We start from the raw sequence: 20126 nt of genomic DNA, 5'->3' as shown, positions 1-20126 counted from the left end.
GCACTGCCTGTGTTGTAACCTACAGTAGATTGCTTGCTGATTTATAGAACTTTAGTCCTGTTGACTTTTTGTTCTATTAACATTAAGCACGTATCACAATGAGCAAATGAACTGTTTCACCTATTTACCACTCAGGTGCCAAGCATAAAAATCTTTGCAACTATGCTTGACTTTGCAGTAATGTTGAGATTCTAATTGTTGCTGAGGATAGTAAAGACAGAATTTGCTTCCAGTCCTATATTAAGCTGGGGCATAGAAACCAGCAATCCCAGTTGTGACTGAAGTGAGCATCAATTTCCTTGGCTTTAAAGACTCCAGATGAACTGAATGGTTTCTCTTAAGACTGAGAAATCAAATGGTCACTTGGAAAAGCTATTTGAGGACTGTCAATACTTGTGGAATCTCATACCAGCAAGGCAGCATTGACTTTAAAGGAGATAAAAATTCTTATCTTCATGTGCAAAGTGAGAAGTTGTTGTTATTTTTCTTTTCAAAAACAAAAATACCTGTTTCTTCCAAAGCTTTTCACCCTGGAATCCAGCAGTACATGAAGAAGCCAGAGAGAAGATGTTAACTCAAAAGGTAAATTTCCAGCATGTGTATTGAAAAGCATTTTGTTATTAGCTAATGTGTCAACCAGCTGAGCCATTCCCCATCGCAAACATCATGTGCAATCCTTGAACTCAATCACAGCTTCCATTTCATGACTCACTACTGCCATGTATTCATATTGGATGATTGCTGGAAAACAGGTGCTTCTGTGCATTTCAAACAAAGCTTGTGCAAAGGGTTTTTTTTTGATTAACCTGCATTAATTTTTTTTGTTCTCATTGCATCATTGAGAGTTACCACTTGAGAGTAATCTGCTAAACTAGCAGTTCCCATTGCTCTTTTCAGTAGCAATACTGAAATAATAGTTTTCAGCTCTTATTTTTCCTGTCGCTTTGTTTTCATGCACCCTTTCTACCCAACCCATTCACAAATGTTTAAAGTTCAAACATCATCTTGGACTTGGTTCTTTTACTGTTTTACCTTACCTTACCCAAACTCACCCAGGTTCAGACTCGTGCTGCCTAGTCCCCAAGTCCCTCCCTTGGCCTCTACTATAGTCATTTTTGGCCTCTACTATAGTCATTTTTAAGATGCTGTTTAAAATTTACCTTTTTAGATTGGACTTCTGTTTACTTGTCTTAACATCTCCTTGTATGGCTTGGAGACTTATTTTGGTTATGGTGCTGTAGAATATTTACTGTGTTAAACTTCCATTTACCATTTTAGTGGAGTTTTTCTTCATATAGGTTTTTTCTCCTCTATCGGTGGGAAAGCTTTCTGCCCCTCCCCACTTTTAAAATAAACTTCCAACTTGCCTCTTCCACTACTTTTTTAATCGTTCACTTACAGACTTTGTAAAATGCTTCAAGGATGTAGTTATAAAAGTTGTGATACTATTTTCCATCTTATTTGGCATTTTGTGCATCATTAAGTTAGAATTGTGAGATGCATGGTAATTTTACTTTTTCTCTTGCCTAGAGAAAGCCTGAAGAACAGACCAAAAGCATGCATGTGTCTGGTCTTTCCTGGGTAAAACCTGGTTCAACACAACCTTTCAGCAAGGATGAAAATGCTGCACAAACCTAGTACATCCTATCAACGGCACAACAGGCACTTTCTACCCGTGAGGCATAATGGACCAGGTTAATTGAGATTATAATTGTTCTTTGTTGGTGCAGATGCTGGACTTGCTTTTAGCAGCAACAGTTTAAAAACAAACTGCAGAAGATGGTGTTCCTTGCGCATAAATTATAAAAATTTTAAACTTTTGTTTGAATTCAACTTTTAAAGTTTGTAAAACTTGCATTTTCGAGACCTCTACTACCTAGGTAATCTTGGCAATACAACTATCAATTATGTTGGGGTGGTTAACTGAATTGCGTGGTTCTTTCATAAAGATGTCACCATTTTTGTAATACTGCCATTACGATGTAGAAATGTTTTTCATGTTTTGGGGCTGGCCACTAGAGTTTTAAGATTTTGAGTTTGGACATTCAGTAATCATTCAGATCAACTATATTTTACATAGTGTATGACTATTTGCAGTTTTCATAAAATCACAATTGAGTTTTCTAATGTAAATATTAGCATATAAATTTTGTAAATAGCATTTTTGACCCTATAGTTAGCACTTTGAGATGAAATGGTGCTGAAAGTGACATCAGTTCATTGGATATACATTTGGGTAGGTTGGTCTGTTAAAGGAACAGGTAGTGCATTCAGTGGGGCCCCAAGCTTTGTAATTTTGGTGATCTTTATATGCTGTGTATGAATAAGTAATTCAGTTCAAAGAAGAATATTTCCTAGATGTTCATGTTCTAATTATCTTGTGCAATAAAGCAGCACATAATGTAATAAAAGTGCTGTTTCCTTGCAGTGGGGTCTATTAAAAGGTGAAGTAGCTGCAGGCCAAGCAACTGATGTCATTATGGCTTAAACTTTAAAATAAAAACAAACTAAAACTGCTGACTACTTTTTTATATTTGTTTAGTGTGTGCACGTATGTACTTTTGCTGCATGATGTCCCTTCCCATTGAAGCCCTTTTGGCTTTGATTGCCACTGATGATCTTATTAGTTATTTTGGTAGAAAGCTGACCATTTGCAGTTGTTTGTGTTTGCCAGTGGATGGCACTGTGGTGCAAATTGATTATCTCTGGCTTCTGCTCTTGTGCAATCTTTCATTCAACTGTTAACTTTGAATGTTAATCTCTTGATCTTGTTTTTGAGTTCTTCCCTTTTCTCTGACCTGCTCTGCCTTGCCTCCCACACTCTATGCTAGACCTTCAGCACAACAAACAGTAATCAGCTTCTTTGTGTCCTGCAGTGCATTTATCTTCGCCATCTCTGGTCTTGCAAACAAAAAGGTAAATTTTTTGTTTTGTGTCACTTCCCTCCCCTCCCCCCCCCCTCCCCCCCCCAATATAAAGTAGATTTGTGCCAATAATTTTTTTTCTTCTAAGTATCTTTGCAATCTAACCAATGATTGAGGGTTTTAAAAAATGGATTAACCATCACCACATCCATAATTCTACTTCCTCTTCCCCTGCATTTTACTTTTGTTATTGTCGTCTTTTGGTCTGATATCATGTGTTGTCATACAAGCCATTGCAGGAATTTGACCTGAACTCCCATGTGCAATGCAATAGGAGATCAGCCACTGTTTGAAATAATGGATTGCTTTTCACAAAATGAGGCCAAAAGTTAGTAATTAAACTGCTATATAAGAGGGAAGAGGCTTTGAAAACTTTTTCAGTGAATACACCACACCCTAGATTTTTTCTTTAACCATTAAACACAGATACTGACTTTGACCAAAAAAATCTTAGTAGTTTTATAATTCCATTTGCTCCAACCCAAGTTGCATGTACAAACTGGTCTTCAAGAATAATAGGAGCACGGCTGCTTCCAGCATGCTGTGTAGAATCTTAAATTAACAAAGTCAGCTTAAGAAATAAACAGGAGTCAGCTATTTGGTCCCTTGTGCCTGCTCCATAATATTATTATTGTGGGCAGTCTTATCTCAGCATGACTCTTTTGCTAATCCCATAGCCCAAGATTCCATTAATATCTAAAGTCTATTTGGTTTTTTGCCTTGTATGGCTAAAGCACAAGTAGCAGGATGTGGGCTGTTTCTTTCTCTCCACTTCCACCTCCACCCCACCCCCCACCCCCCCCCCCCCCCCCCAGAAAAGATGTTCCAGAGCACTGTAAAGAAAAATATCCACCAGCTACTTGCATCTAAAAATGTACACTTATCCTGATGTTTTGAGTTATCTCCAAGTTGATGAAAAACTGCAGCTTGTTAATGTCAACATTTGAAGATCCTCCAAACACACCAACGGGTGTTTACAAAAGGGAACAAATCTTTTCTATGGAATCCTGAGTGTTGTATTTTCAGCTAGATAAAATAAGCTCATGGCATAATCAGAGATGACTGATGTGAATGCTTTTGAAAGTTTTACTGCAAAATAGCAGAAAATGCTTGCTGTTCAGACGGCTCACTATCTGAAAGAGCAGGGCTGGCTTAAATTAATCAGCAAAAAACCACCAAACAAAAGCTGCACTAAAAAGGGTTGTTTTGAAATATGTGATTTTTTTTTTTGGCCTCAAGTTTATGAGACTCAAACTCACAGAAAACTTCAGGATTATTTTCCTTTTATGTACAGCAGTACACTTGAGTTTTCTTTGGTCTAGGAATAAGCAAACATTTACAATTTTATAACAATCTCCCAAATTATAAATTATGGACAAATAACTAAAATAGAGTCTTGTGCCAACATGCAAGGGCAGATGTGGATAAAGAAATGTTGGTGCAGATGATTAATTTCCATCAACTTTTACAGAAATAGAAATAAATTATAGTAACCTGTTTTGTTTTTGTTTAAGACGTGATGATAAAACTGCTTGATCAAAAACCATTTTCTACTTCAGTAACATACAAGTCATTTTATAAAAGGATGCAGACACATACAAATGTTAAATCATCAGATATCACAACTTTTACAGAGATACAACACAAAACATTTTCTTTAAAGAATCAGTTATAATTTAAATACTTTGAAGATTAACAAATTTTAAAGCAAGTTGTTTTTTAGACACACTTGAGGGGTCCCTGTTTAACATAAGTGACCAGTAGTATTGCAGTAATTCCCATTGTTATCTGGGCTAAGCTCATGTACTGCAAAGTACGGTACAATAACCACCATACCCACTTAACTAAAGAATTGATATCCAAAATCAATTATCCCCTTAATCTTTTAAAATCCTATGCAGAATTGTGTTCGAGGACTGGTATTAAAAATGTAAACCCATATATTCAAAATTTTACTATTGACTTTTTGTATTGCCTTAAAACTCGCACATTCACAGATAATTGGGTAAAGACCATTTGAGGCAATTCTTTTTCTGTTTTGAGTGAACTGCAATAATGCATTTGCATTTTGACTTTAGATGTTTTCAACTGATCTGAGCAACCTGGTGAATCTGCAGTGTCTACAGTGCCCAATAAGATTTGCTAACTTCTAAGATCTGAATGCTATCATCTCAATCTATATTTTCAGTACCCAGGATGCAGCAATGTCTTCCTATTGGGCATCTCTACTGCCAAGAAAATAATACATGACTAATATAGAGATTGCTGTCCTACTTACCATAACATTTGCATCTGGTTAAGATTTGTATTACCAAGGCATGGTGAATGGAGCTGACAGGAATATATAAAAACTGAATTAAGTTCTTGTGAACCTGATGCATTTGAACCATTAAAGAACTGATGAGAACTATTTGCTTACCTTTCCTCTTCTGGTTGGCTGCTGCTTAAAAACCAAATTTTAATGCCAATTAAGTAATAATAAAGTAGCATACAAACTGTAGTCCAAACACGGAGGACAAGATAGCTACAAGGTATCACAAATTTCCAATACAAGTGCCATGGAAAACTGACACTTCTGCTGAAGGTATGGCAGGTGATTGGAAGGAAAGTAATGCCATGCCTTTCTTGCTTTGTCTACTGCCTGATTGTTTCCAGGTAAGAGACTTTGAAATCTGACTACCAGGACATTTAAAGATGTATGTTAAAATTTTAAATAATTACTCAATTTCTCTGAATAAATCTATTGACTGAAATTTATTTAATATAATTTCAATGTACAAGAGTTTGTGTATGGAGTTTACTAAATTCAGGACCCACATTGTTATTTCTGTTCTATTGGGTGCATATGGTGCTTGGTAGTAATTGGTTGTTAATTTAAGAGCCGTAGAATACCTGGCAGGAAGTGTGAATGGCAGTTGAATAGCTGACTTCAGACTGTGACAACTCCTGTCGCAGGATACTGGTTTCTACTCTACCCCACTGCGGTCTTTTTGTGCTCTGATTGGTGTAAGATCACACTGTCCGTTCATTTTTTTTTTGGTTACTGAATAATTCCATCTGCATTTTCTAAGCTAGAAAACATCTGTATTGTGGCAAAAGATGTGTAGTTCAGGAGGCATTTCTGATAAAAGACTAGCAAAAACATTCGCAGTGGATTAGTGTCTGTTATCAGTGAGGCTATTAAATCAGCAAACAGGTGATTAACTATTTGGTTCTGAATCTAATTGATTGTATGTTCCACATGCTAATAGCAGATGCTATCTGAGTTGCACTACAATTGCAGAGACTGATACAGCTATAACATTCAAGGTTACTAAATGTAATTTGACAGAACTGGTGTACCCCAAATTTACTGCACCCATCATTACTATTGTGAGGTAGACAATCTGAGCAAGCAGGCAAAGCACTGGCTTGTGTGCAGTGGACCTTCTCTGAAGGTGGGGTAAGTGTTGCACGAATGTTCCTTTTTAAGGTTATTTAACTCAAGATTATCAATATGAAAGTCTGTGATTCTGGACATCTTAGTTTGATTCTTTGAATTGTGTTTGAAAGATCATCTTGAGCTATGGGATGCTGTTTAAAATCTTGGACTGATTAATCCTGGTGAGAATATGTTGTATTGGAAAAAGAACCATTGAGGAGTTCTTGTTTGGAGAAGTGAGACTGCAGATGCTGGAGAAAATCAGCGGCTCAGCTAGCATCAATGGAGGGAAATGGATAGTCAATGTCTTGGGGTGAGACCCTTCATCTGGACTGGTAGTCAAAACATCAACCGTTTATTTCCCTCCGTAGGTGCTGCCTGACCTGCTGAGTTCCTCCAGGATTTTGTGTATTGCTCCAGATTCCAGTATCTGGAAAAACTCGTGTTTCAGTTGTTCTATTACATGCACTATCTGCACCATTGTTCATACACTTAAATAAATTCTTTTATCTCTGCACAGCCTAAGGCTTGAATGATGACTATTCAGTACACCTACTGAGGACAAAGATTGCATGACAACAATGTGCCCAGTTTCTTTCTTAACTCTTGAAGTCCCACTGCATTTAAATATTCAATGGTCTTTAATTGAAAACTTTCTCTTTCTAAATGTTGCCTGACCTGCATTTTGTTTTTTTGGCAGTCGATTAGCATGCTAATCAATAGAAAAGGTAAGGTCTAAGCACCATATCAAGCATGAAAACCTAAAAATATAACAGGGCATCTTCCTTTGGATAACCAATATTCTTTTAAGTGGAAACTTCTGCTTTAACATTTTCTCTCCTGAGCTGCTGGCTCCAGTCTACCATTTTAAGCTCCCACTATGTTACATTTATGACAGTTCTGTACTTATTATTAGCATACTATTCTTGTAGGATCTGACCTTCCAAGTTCACTGAACATGTGTTGCCAGTTTTGGGCACCAAAATCCATTATGCATAAACTGATTGGCACATTGACTGTAATCCTTGAACGTGGAATGCTGAGTGTGTAGGAGGTATAAACTCATCCATGGGAATTTTTACTCTCTTGTCCAATCTGAGCAGTAGTTACACCAAAGGGTTGTATATCAGTAATTAGATCACATCCTAAAGCTTTGCTTTGAAAACAACCTGTCCTTTCTAAAATTTATTAAAATTTTAACATTTAATGAGCTTACATACAAATGTATTAATAGTACAATTGAATTTGGTATGAAAAAACTTGTTATAAGCCTATTTTAATATTTATTTCAGAAAAGCTTAAATAATAAAATGCAATTTTAAAATACTTTGCTTCACAAATCTCTTAACCTAAAATGCTCCTCTCTTCAACAGTCTGATCTGTTAAGATGAGCTGCTTTACAAAGCAAGAAACTGGATATCTGTTAAAGCATTTGACCCTTTTTTGTCCATTTTGCACTTTCCTACAGCATGTGGTCACTGCCTATATGACTTGGCAAAAGCTTTAAGCATAGTTGTAATTCTCTCTGGTCTGCTTTTCAGTTTCTGGGACCCGAGGGGAGGGGGAAGTCATGGAAGTTGATACAATTAGAGGATACTTGTGCCAAAGCCCATACTGTTTCTCAGCAAATTACCAAAGTAATGAGGCACAAATAGAATCAGTGTGAGCCTCTGTCATTGGCCACATCTTGCAAACGTCTATATAATGCAGTATGGTTCTCTTGACAAACCCTCTTAGCTGGCACTTCACTACCATCATCTAATGTCAAGCCACGTTTCTTGGTTGGAGTTTCACCAGTCTTAATCATGCTGTTGATATCTCTCAGTCTCTGTAGGTGGAGGGGAAAAAACAAAGGAATCATTTTGAGTTGTGAGGAAGAAAATTTGGCTTGTTTCTAAAGTTCACATTCAGTATTTGAGCAGAAGAGTGGGATTAATAAGGTGGTGAAAAATAATGGCACATATTTGTTCAAATGGCTTATTTTGACATGTCTATCAGAACAGGAACTTTAATTTGCTGTATAACCTCTGTATCTCAACATTTTCTACTTTTATACTCAAATGACTGGCAGAAAATATCCAGAGAAATGATAATTAGAAATGCACTGTGCTCATGCAGTTTTCCCAAGGATATCAAATGTTAAATAAGTGCAAGATATCAAGCTCCAGCCTTAAACTGAATCACTTGTTTCAGGGCAAGACACCATCTTGGAAAAGGAGTTAAAGCTTAAATTAGGAACAGTTGCCTAAAGGACTTAACTGTCAGTTGCAGAGTAGAGTCAGAGTTGTACAGCATAGAAAATGGTCCTTTTGGCCCACTGCTAACCATCTACACTAATCCAACCTACCTCCATTAATTCCATACCCTTCTATAGCTTGTTCATTCAAGTGCCAGTCCAGATGTCTCCCTAAAGTGTTGTTACAGTTCCTGCCTCCACCTCCAAATGCCAACTATGCTGTGAGAAAAAAATTCCCCTCGCATCCCCTATGCCCTCTAGTTTTAGATGCCCCCACCATGAAAAGTGGGCACTGACTATCTAACCCCCCCCAATTTTATGTACCTCCATCATGTCACCTCTCGGCCTCCTTTTGCTCCAGGGGAAAACAAATCCAGTCTATCCCATCTTTCCATATAATTTCAAGTCTTCCAATCCAGGCAACATCTTTGTGAATCTTTTCTGTACTCCCTGGCTTAATCACATCTTTCTTGTAATGTGGTGCACAGAACTGCCCACAATATTCCCAGTGTGGCCTAAACAATGTTTTGTATAACTACAACATGCTGTCCCAACTCTTGTACTCAATACCTCAACCAACGAAGACAAGTATCCCATATGCCACCTTCACCATCCTGTGTCGTCATTCCCATGGAATTATGTACTTGTACCTCCCAAGGTCTCCCAGTTCAACAACACAAACCAGGGCAGGACATACGTAGTGAATAGCAGGACCCTGGGGTAACTTCCAAAAACACGACTTCACACTTGTCTGAGTTAAATTCCATCTGTCCTTTCTTTGCCCACTTCCACATTTGATCAACATCCTTTGTAACCTTAAGCAATCTTCTTCACTATCCATTTACACCAGCAATTTTTGTGTCATCTGCAAACTTACTAATCATTACCACCAACATTCTCATCCAAATCATTAATATATACTGTATATATGACAAACAGAGGACCTCGCACACCACTGGTTTCAGGCCATCAATCTTAAAAACCCTCCACTACCACTCTCTGCATCCTACCACTAAGCTAATTTTGTATCCAATTGGCTAACTCGCCCTGGATCCCATGTATTCCAACCTTCCAGATCAGCCTACTATGTAGAACCTTGTTGGATTTCAGCAAGGCGTTTAACATCTACCACCCTGCCATCATCAGTTCCCTGGGTCATCTCCTCAAAAAAAAACTATCAAATTCATGAGTCATGATCTCCCATGCATAAAACCATGCTGACTAGCCCTAGTCACTCCTTGCTATTCCAAATACAAACAAATCTTATCTGAGTCCCTTCCAATAACTTTCCCATCACTATCGTCAGGCTCACTGGCCTGTAGTTTGCTGGCTTACCCCTACTGCCCTTCTTAAATAAAGATTCAACATCAGCTAACAAAGTCACAGAAATCTCTGCCAAGGCCCCAGCAATCTCCTCCCTTGCTTCCCATTACATCCCAGGAAGCACCTGGTCAGGCCCTGAGGATTCATCCACCTTTTTTTCAGGACCTTCTGCACCAACTCTCATTATGCTGTTATGCTCCAGAATGTTACTGTTTTCTCCCCTGAACTCACTAGCTTATACATCCTTCTCCACAGTAAATAGTATTCACTTGAGATCTTGCCCATTTTCCATGGCTCCACAAATAGATTACCAAGTTTATTCTAAAAGGAACTTGCTCTCTCCCTAGCTACCCTTTCATTCTTAATGTACTTAGAATCTTTTAGGATTCTCCTTTAACTTACCTGCGAGGGATATCTCATGGCCCCTTCTTGCCCTCCTAATTTCCTCTCACTCTTCAAGGTACTCACTTGATCTCAGCTAACTACACCTGACATATACTACCTCTTTTTTTCCTCAGCACACTCACAATATCCTTCATCAAATACTAGCCCTAATATGAAAAACACAATGACGCTGGAGGAACTCAGTGGGCCAGGCAGCATCAGTGGAGAAAAGCAGGCAGTCAACGTTTTGGGTCAGGACCCTTCTTCAGGACTGAAGATAGGAAAAGGGAAGCCAATATCGAGGAGGGAAAAGTAGAGCAGTGGTAGGTGGACAAAAGAGGGGAGATAGGGGTGGGTACAAGGTGGTGATAGGTAGATGCAGGTCAGAGATAGTGATGGGGAGGAGGGGAGAGCAGATCCACTGGGGGAAGGGTCAAAGGTAAGGAGAGAGGGGGCAAAGAAAATAAGGCTAGGAAAGGGAAGAAGAGAAGCAGCATGGTGGGGGGGGGGCAGGGATTGTAAAAACAGTGACAGCTTCCCTTTCTTGCCTTATTTTCTACTTTTCCCTCTTTCCTTACCTTTGACCCATTTCCTCCCCCCCCCCCAGTAGATCTGCTCTCCCCTCCTCCCCAACACCTGCCTATCACCACTTTGTGTCCACCCCACCTCCCCTCTTTCGTCCACCTATCACTGCTCTGCTTTTCCATCCTATAGATTGGGCCTCCTCTCTTCCATCTTCAGTCCTGAAGAGGGGTCTTGACCTGAACGTTGACCGCCTGCTTTTCTCCACAGATGCTGCCTAGCCTGCTGAGTTCCTCCAGCATAGTGTTTTTCAATTAGACCTAATATCCTTTTTCCTAAGTGTCTAACTTGTCAGGAGAAAGTTTATTGCAGAGGGATTTCAAGTACCACTTGAAGGTCATAGAGTCGTGTAGAATCAGAGAGGTACAGCATGGAAACAGACCCTTCGGCCCAATGTGGCCACACCACCCATTAAGCATCCTTAAACTAACCCCATTCTTTTCTTCCCCTATTCCCATAAATTCCCCTCCAAGTTCTACCACTCATCTACACCCCCAAGGACAGTTTATAGTAGCCAATTAACCTGCCAACCTAAACATCTTAGAAAGTACACAGGCAGCATCAGAGATTTGGATTGAACAGGGGTCACTGGAGCTGAGAGGCAGGAGCTATTATGCTGCTCCATGTGCTAGATATTTGAAAAGTCCTGAAACACAGCAGAACCTTTAAAAAAATATATTTTCTTATGACCTAGGAGGTCATTCAGCCCAAGTTTATGTTGGTTCTCAGCAATCCATTAGTCCCACTCCCCCACTTACTAGCCCTGTAACCATTTTTCTCTCACATGCCCAATAATTCTTACCTAATTCTCGTGCCATATCACCTACACCAGAGGTAATTTACAGTTGCCAATTGCCCTACCAGCATATCTTTGGGATGCAGGAAGAAACCAGAGAACCTGGGGGAAGGCCACGAGGTCATAGGGAGAATGTGAAAAGTCAGTGCAGATCAAACCTGGGATGCAGGAATGTGTCCAAAAATTCTAAGAATATCACCAAAAAAAAAAATAGATGGTGTGTACACTTAAATACCGGAGAAAAGAGAGTGCTATGGTACCAGGATTGTAAGAGGACAGGGTGGAGTTGGCAGAGCAACACCTGCTGCTCCATGAGAGAGTGAGACAAGTGCTGAACACTTCTGCAGCTCTTCCATGATCTCTAGGACCACGTTCGAAAACCTGTATGTTCTCTCTATCCTTAATCATGGCACAGTGAGACATCCAGAAGATTCCACAATTAAATACAGAATCTACACACTGCACAAAATCTATATCTAATCAGCAGTTGAGTGCTTAATCTGCAGACATTTTTAGTACCACCAGACAAGTTCGGATACCAGTGATCAGCAATCAGGACCAAATTATCGCTGGATCTGTCTTTCAGACAGATCTCAAGTTCATTATTGAGCACTGCTCCAATATTTCTAACTAACTTGTGTTTGTAAGGATTGTGACAAATCTGTTTATCATTGGCAGTGGTAGATGTGTAGTTTTGATTATACATTGACATTTTTTTTAAAAGAATTGTGACTCACCTTTGAAGGACTTCTGCTGAAACAATAAAACATCTTTTCTCGTGGTGAAAGGGAACCTCCATTCTTATGTGGTGAAATATAAATGGAGTGATGCTGAGAGAGTAAGACTCTGCGTGGTGATCCAGTCCGTACAGATGGGAAGGGAGATAAAGGAGGAGCTTCACTCTGTAAAAACAAATTCATACCCAAATTTAAGTACACATGCAGTAATACTATTTTAAATATTACAATGTATTCCAGGTTTTCATTTGTAATTTATAAAACTCTTTCATCATCTTGACCATTGATACAGCACTAAATAACAGTTTTATTCCAAAACTGGTACTTTGCAAACTGGTTACCCTGTTTGTTATTTAAGAAGTTGCTCAGCATTTCTCTTAGAACTTGTGATACCAGCTAATAACAATCTGAAATTCCATTTTCACTGTGTTAAAATAGTCCTTTAAGATATAAACAAGATAAATAGTTTACAGTGCACAGTATCAGTGGTAAGATCTAGATATTTTATAGTTGGGTACCTCAAAATAGATTGTAACTGTTGCTAAATTCTTAAAGCTATCTTCTGTATGTTTGAATCACACAATACCACCTTACAGCAGTCAATATTTAATGTGCACTACCGAACAAAATAGAAGACTAGATAAATCATTTTATTCTATTTCACATTTCCTTTTTGAAGTAACTGTTATTTTGCAAAACAAGTGTCCTCTGAATAAAGTTTTATCATAATTTCCTCACCATGATGCAAAGTAAATGTTTTCTTAACCCTTAATAATGATAGTCTATAAATAGAGCTCACAATGTAGTTCAATTGTTTATCATTTATAAAGTGTAGCCATAATGACTTTTCAATATAATTTAAGATTTCGGGTATGTGTTCATCATTAAGCATCAAAATATGTACACCCTATATTTTAATGTAATGATCTGCAGAAACAAGACATTTGTAAAAAGGATATACAAGCATGCCCTCAACATCATTTGATCTGGTGGGCAGAATGCTGATCATTTAGCTTCTGGAATCTGGGTTTGATTCCAACCTGTTGTGATGGACAGGATAATTCCTCAGTAAACAACTTCAGCCCATCCTTAATCTTGGGTGAGCCCACAGCACAATCATCTCCATATTTTGTTAACAATTCATCCAATTGCCATCAACCACTTGATTGTTTTTCTAAACCAAAAAATTTACAGGACACCTGATGTGAAATAAGAATTCACAGCTGTACTATTGGAGCATTTAGTCTAAAAAAAATTAGAGTTAAGGCATTTTGTTGGTAAAGAATGTTGTTCTGCACCATTAGACATTATCAATTAGCTTCTTTCCCTTATCTTCCCACCCCAAGTATTGTAAATATTTTTTTATTCATGGAGAGAATTTCAGAGTTTTGGTTGTGTACAGCAAACATTCCGAACTGTATTGTTACAAATATAGATGCAGATTGAATTATAAATGTTATAGTTCTTTCTTGTGGCACAATCTGGGAAATACAGCTCTACAATTTAAACTAGCAACAGACAAATCAAGGACAATGTGGAAATCCAATACACTGATGAACTACATTGACATATATTTTAGCAGCATAAATCAGGGCAGAATGATTTCTCATGAAGTTCCCAAAGGGTGAAATTACACAACCAACAGGCTACCATGCCTGAACACCAGCTACTTCAGGGAAGCACAGCAACCACAAAAATACACTTCAGATATGTGAACACTACCCACAATTATAAACCAGCTTGCAAGCTACAATCACCACGCTCTGTAAAGGTGCATGCAATCTGATGCAACCAGGATGTATAGCTGTGTATTTGCAAAGTATTTATTTAACAATGTCTTCTTGAACCAACCATGCTTCCATTGTAATGAAGTTTACACCTTCACTATTGCATAAAACATTAAAAAATTCAGTCTACCACCAATAATGGTCAGATTGTTTATTGTGGGTTTCAAGCCTGAATTCCTGATTCTTAAAATTATCACTGCAACTGTACAGTGTGTCATCTACAAGAAAAAAAGCACATTTAATTATTATTCACCTTGATATTATACCATTTTAAATGAAACTGCCAACAGTAAATTGACAACTTACCCCATTCTCCATGCTTGATGTGGAATATTTCAGTGCAAATGCTTTTACTCTTCGAATGTAAATGTTATTGTAGAATTGAATGAGATCGCCCCTCTCCTCCTCTTCCATATCGCTGTTAGCTCCAGCCAGTCGGGTTGGGGTAGGTGGTGCACTACTTGGCTGAGGTACTGGAAGTGTACTGTTGGACCTCATGTTTGGACTAGAGTCTCTACTGTCTACAAGGGGGAAAAAAAGAGTAAACCTTACAATCAAAATTAACTGAAAATTTGTACCTTGCAAATCACGCTGGTTGGGAACAACTAATTACAAGTTCAAGAAGCAAGAGGAGATGTTATATGGATTTGAAATACTTTTGTGTAGGGAGAAAATACTTACGGGAGTACTTCTCTATGTCCAAAGTGTCTGTCCGCTCGGTTTCAAAAGCAGCAATTTGTTTCAATAAAAAAGACTGTACATGATAACATAGGGAAGAAATAAACAAGGATGGAGGAAGAGGCAAAATAACTTTAGCCAAAAAAATTAGAACAAAATATTAGGCTTCATTTTTGCACTACTTTTGGACATCAACTGAATCTGATAATTAGATGCATCAGGGAAGGCAGAGGAAAATGATTAGCTGTAACTGGAGCCAACGCCTATAGCACCTTTGTTAATTAATGTTCTTGGCAGCTGTATTACTCATGTCTTAAAAAAGTTGCACAGATTCTTCTTGATATTACTGTGATATTCATTATCACAGTATTCTTTAGAAAGCATAAATACACGTGTTACATTCTACCCCTGCCCTTTATGGCTAGGTTAATTAAAATGTGGGAAACAAAAATGGACAGGATGAGCTAGTATCTATTGCAGTAGAGCAGTAATATACAGACTCAGTGCCCAACATGGCCTAAAATTGTATATCTAGCCAATGGCGAACACAAGTATTTTTTTAAAGTGGCAAAAATACATTAAATACTGCTTTGTTTTAAGACAAATTTTGTCTGGACCAAATGACAGCTCTCAAGTGCCACAAATAAGTACGTTAAGAGTAAAATAAAACTGAAAATGTGTTTACCATACTACCTATTACTATATGAAGTATTAGGAATACCTACTCCTGTCTCTGTTTGTCTCTGTTGGCGAGCCCTGGCGACCACTACTGTCGCTGCTGCCGGAAGTTCGTCTTCTCCGAGCTTTTAACAGTACACTCCTATAAATCTGCACAGACATAAATAGGTACAGAATACATTGATCTGGCAGAAACAAAATATTAATTGTAACAATTTAAATCACAATTAAAAAATGATAAGTATCTTAATCTTTGAATTACAATAAATGTTAAGGAATACTCTTGCATGTCAAAATAGAGTCAATAAAGAGGGATAAGACCCAATCATGTGAAGGATAATTTCATTCAAACATCCTCCACGTGAAATGGCTAATAACTTACCTCTATTCCTGTTATTCCCAGCATGTCTACTCACACATCTGAAGTGGTTCTTCTAATACCTCTCAGGTTCCTGGTCTAAAATGTTTGATTTTTCTGAAAGTAGAACAACTTTCTCCCATGTCTCATGTATGACCTCTTTATATCAACCCTTTTATAAAAAGGATCAGATAATAGTGCAGGGTAGCATAATTGATATTGATAGCCAGAGCCCATCAGGAAACAAATATAAATATACCTCAAATTAAAGTCAGAGCAGAGAAAAATGGCAAAAAGCAAAACTGAAGTCTCTTTATCTGAATGCAAGCAACATTGTTATCAAGACATGAATTAATGCACAGATAGAAAAAAAATGGGCTTGAACTAATAGCCAATACGTAAATTTGATTGCAAGGTGACCAAGAATGGGAACTATACATCCCAGATTATTTTTCATTTACAAGAGAAGGACACAATGGAAAGCAGGGATAGCCCTGATTAATAAAGTCAAGAGATGGGGTCTTAATTCAGAAAATCAAGAAGCAGAACCAGTTTGAAAGGAGCTAAGATAGAGCCAGAGGCAGTAGGTGGGAGTTGTCCATAACAACAGCCACAGTCATTGCATAAATCAGGAGATTGAAGGCAAGGGTAACAAGTTTAAAACAATAATAATGGAGGACTTTAATCTACATTAAAAACTGGGTAAACCTAACAGCAATAGTGTAGAAGATGAATTCATGGAATGTGTAAGAGACTGTTTTCTAGATTAGTATATTGATGAAGGAATGAGGGAACAAGCTATTTTTAAATTTCATGTGGTTTCCTTACAGACTGAAACAGAAAAATTTATCTTGGAGAATAGGGAAATGACAGAAATTGAACAAAAATTTTGTATGTGTCTTCATGGTAGAATGATGGGGAACAACGTCAAGAGCGATTGAGATGAAAAAAAATTAACAATAAGAACTGAACAAAATTCTCATCATGCTTTTAAAATAAAAATAAAATCATCAGCTCTCGGCATCTTTCAGTTCCATATTTAAATAAAGAACTGGAAAAAATGGAACTGAAAGATGATAAATTCCCCAGGACCTGATGACCTGAAAATAAAAAGATCAGCCACAATATTATTGGCTGGTGGAGCAGATGCTGACAGCTGATGATTTTATTTTTATTTAAAAGCATGATGAAAATTTTGTTTAGGATTTAGTTTACTGTGCTTTCGCTAAACAATATATTAAAATAATATGTTAAAAATGTGAGGGTTTTTGCAGTTATCTTGCAGATGTCAGGTCAGCCACCTGTTTGAACTTGGCCCGTGAATTAAAAGCTGAGAGCAGTCTTCCTGTATTAACATGTAACAGTGCAGGATTCAGTCCAGCACCATTAAGCTATTGATACTTAATAGGATCTGCCAGATCCCTATACCATAACCTACCAGAGCTCTACTTACAGTTTGGGTCTACCTAAATTTTAGCAGGGAATTCTTCTGATATAGTCACAAGAAATACATGGATGTATTTGGAAATGGTTACAAATAAATCACCCCAAAAAAGAGCTGTTTTTTTATTTTATTAGATCTTTCTTTCCCCACTGAACTCAATGGAATTTAAATGGCACTTGCACAAAGGAATAATTTGTTGATAAGAATATTGAGGAATCTTACAATGGATAAGCTCAAAGGATATATTCAAGAACTTATGTTGAATCAGAGCCAGGATATAAGGAGGCACTCAAAGACTAAACAAAAACAGTGCAATCAGATCTTTTCAACAAGTGGGTCATCTCCAGATTTTCTTTCCCTGCAAGGCATCTTTTGCACATTGAATTAAAACACTGAAAATTAACACTTGACTGAGTAGACTTTCTGGGGGGGGGGGGGGGGGGGGGGGGGGGGGGGGGGGGAATAAACAGTAGCAATACAACAGGCATTGGGGGTCTTGCTGTTATTCCTGATACTTGAAAGCAAATCTTTCAACTGGCTGGAGTAAAATTGCCTTTGAGTAGTTCATACCTGACAGTTCTCTTTTATTCCTCCCCTATGGAAGGTTGATCAGTTGATTGTTGGCTGCCGTTCCACAGGCAACATGCATACTCAGTGAAATGGCCAATTACTTGTAGAATTCAAAGTTTAGTTAACCCCAGGGACTTTCACAGCTGAACCTATTCCTGTGCTCATTCAACATCAATAAATGCATTTTTCCACAGAGATCAAAGAGGAATCATGAATTGGAACCCAAAATTATTTTCCCTTCCATCATCTTTGGATACTGAGCCAATATAACTAATGTTGTCCCAGCTGAGATCACTTAACTTGGTACAGACCAGAGACCTGATATACACTACATAGTATATAGGACACTACACGGTACATTTAACCACAGAATCATCATTGTTGCTAATGTTAATACTTAAACAATTATTTTGAGATACAAGCCAGAATTCTGATTTTCTGAGTGACCCATCTGAATATTGTATATGATGGGGGTTCTGTGAACACTGAAAGCAAAGATTTTCACGTGTTTAAAAAAAGATCACAAGTCATCATCTACCAGCAATAAATAAGAAAGTGAAGCTGAGGTTGGAAACCTGGGCAGGTGCACGGCCCCAGCTGGCGCCAGGAATGTAGGCATGTACATGACTGGAGCCAGGGACCACGTATGCAGCCAGGATCGGGAACTGGAAGTTAAAGTGTAGCCAGGAGGGTGGGAGAGAGGGGTGAGAAGCGAGGAGCCCCTGTGACTGTATACCTACCAAGTGCTCTACACATGTGCCCACCAATATGTGAGCATTAATACCCATGCAGCAGAGCCTGGTTCCCTTGCCACTGTTCCCCTTGCCACTAGATCAAGATCTCTTTCAGACAAGCCCATGTCGTAGCTGGTGTGCAACAGCTATCCCACATTAAAGGAACTATTATCTTCATCAACCTGGCTCCAATACTTCCACACCAAAATATGAAATTTGGGATCTGGAACATCAGGACCTTCATAGACAGTCCAGCAATGACAGACCTACATGTTGCTCTGTCATTGTAGCTCAGGAAATCAAACGCATTGACTTTGACCGCTATCACTCCTAACAAAGTCAAACATCATATCCCAACTAAAAATATCAAGACATCAGGAGGAGTCAGTATCCTTGCTGAAGTTCTAAAACTTGGCAGTGAAGAGCTTCAGTCCTCCTCTTCCAGGATGTGGATAATATACCAGGAGACCTCAGAGATCCCATAATCATGACAATCTTGAAGAGGGTTATCACCAGGATCCTTCTCAACCACCTTCTCCCGGTGGCTGAATAATGGCTGCCCAAATCATAGTGTGGATTCCTTCTATCCAGAGGCATAGTGGACATGATTGCCAACTTACAACTCAAGAGAAATGCAACGTACAACACCAGTCACTAGAAAGGCCTTTCTCTACCTCACTAAAGCCTTTGACTTCATCAGCCATGAGAGACTATGGAGCACCCACCTCAAATCTGGCTGCCCACAGAAAATTTCAATCCTTCTTGCTGCAACACTGGACATCCCCTCCAACAAACTTCCCATGGGACTGGAACTAGACTTCAAAACTAATGGGAAAATGCTTAACGCACAGTGACCACACTCCAGAACCAAGGTCACTGGCATCTCAGTAGATGATATCTTTATTAGTCACATGTACATCGAAACGCACAGTGAAATGCACCTTTTGTGTAGAGTGTTCTGGGGGCAGCCTGCAAGTGTCGCCACATTTCCGGCGCCAACATAGCATGCCCACAACTTCCTAACCCCGTACGTCTTTGGAACGTGGAAAGAAACTGGAGCACCCGGAGGAAACCCACGCAGACACGGGGAGAACATGCAATACACGAACCACACTTTTGTTTGCACACACTCTGAGGCAAAGCTCCAAGTTAACTCATTCACTGAAGCACGCAAGAGGTCAGGGCTTGCACTCAACATCTGCAAGACAAAGGTGCTCTGCCAACCGGCTCCCACTGAATAACACCATTCTCCCTGACCCTGGAAACTAGTGCCACTTCCCATATCTCAGGAGCCATTTCTCAGTAATAGTAGACATCAGTTGTGAAATTCAACACCACCCCTAATCTACCAGCAAAGCCTTTGGTCAATTGAGAAATGGTACTTGAAAATCAAGACCTCAGACGTAGCACAAGACTCATGGTCTACCAGGCAGACGTGATCCCTACCTATCAATATGCTTCTGATACCTGGCCT

The 20126-nt window shown here is 38.7% G+C and overlaps 2 protein-coding genes across 4 annotated transcripts in view; one reads left to right on the top strand and one right to left on the bottom strand.

Annotated features, from left to right (window-relative positions):
- Window positions 1-2518, top strand: part of aktip (akt interacting protein) — a 40787-nt gene extending 38269 nt beyond the window's left edge. For both annotated transcript variants that reach the window (XM_052028387.1, XM_052028386.1), the window contains exons 9-10: window positions 522-582; window positions 1531-2518. In XM_052028387.1, coding sequence (XP_051884347.1) covers window positions 522-582; window positions 1531-1638 — 169 coding nt within the window. In that variant the 3' untranslated portion in view covers window positions 1639-2518. The remainder of the gene's footprint in view (window positions 1-521; window positions 583-1530) is intronic.
- A 1805-nt stretch (window positions 2519-4323) lies between these two features.
- The window catches only part of rbl2 (retinoblastoma-like 2 (p130)), a 116717-nt gene continuing 100914 nt past the window's right edge, over window positions 4324-20126 (bottom strand). For both annotated transcript variants that reach the window (XM_052028383.1, XM_052028385.1), the window contains 4 exons: window positions 15594-15696; window positions 14497-14711; window positions 12404-12568; window positions 4324-8173 (listed from right to left, as the gene is read on the bottom strand). In XM_052028383.1, coding sequence (XP_051884343.1) covers window positions 8003-8173; window positions 12404-12568; window positions 14497-14711; window positions 15594-15696 — 654 coding nt within the window. In that variant the 3' untranslated portion in view covers window positions 4324-8002. The remainder of the gene's footprint in view (window positions 8174-12403; window positions 12569-14496; window positions 14712-15593; window positions 15697-20126) is intronic.

This window comes from Pristis pectinata, chromosome 13 (genome assembly GCF_009764475.1).
Source record: "Pristis pectinata isolate sPriPec2 chromosome 13, sPriPec2.1.pri, whole genome shotgun sequence".
In the NCBI taxonomy this organism is placed as follows: Eukaryota; Metazoa; Chordata; class Chondrichthyes; order Rhinopristiformes; family Pristidae; genus Pristis; species Pristis pectinata.
This window is presented reverse-complemented; position numbering and strand designations above follow the sequence as displayed.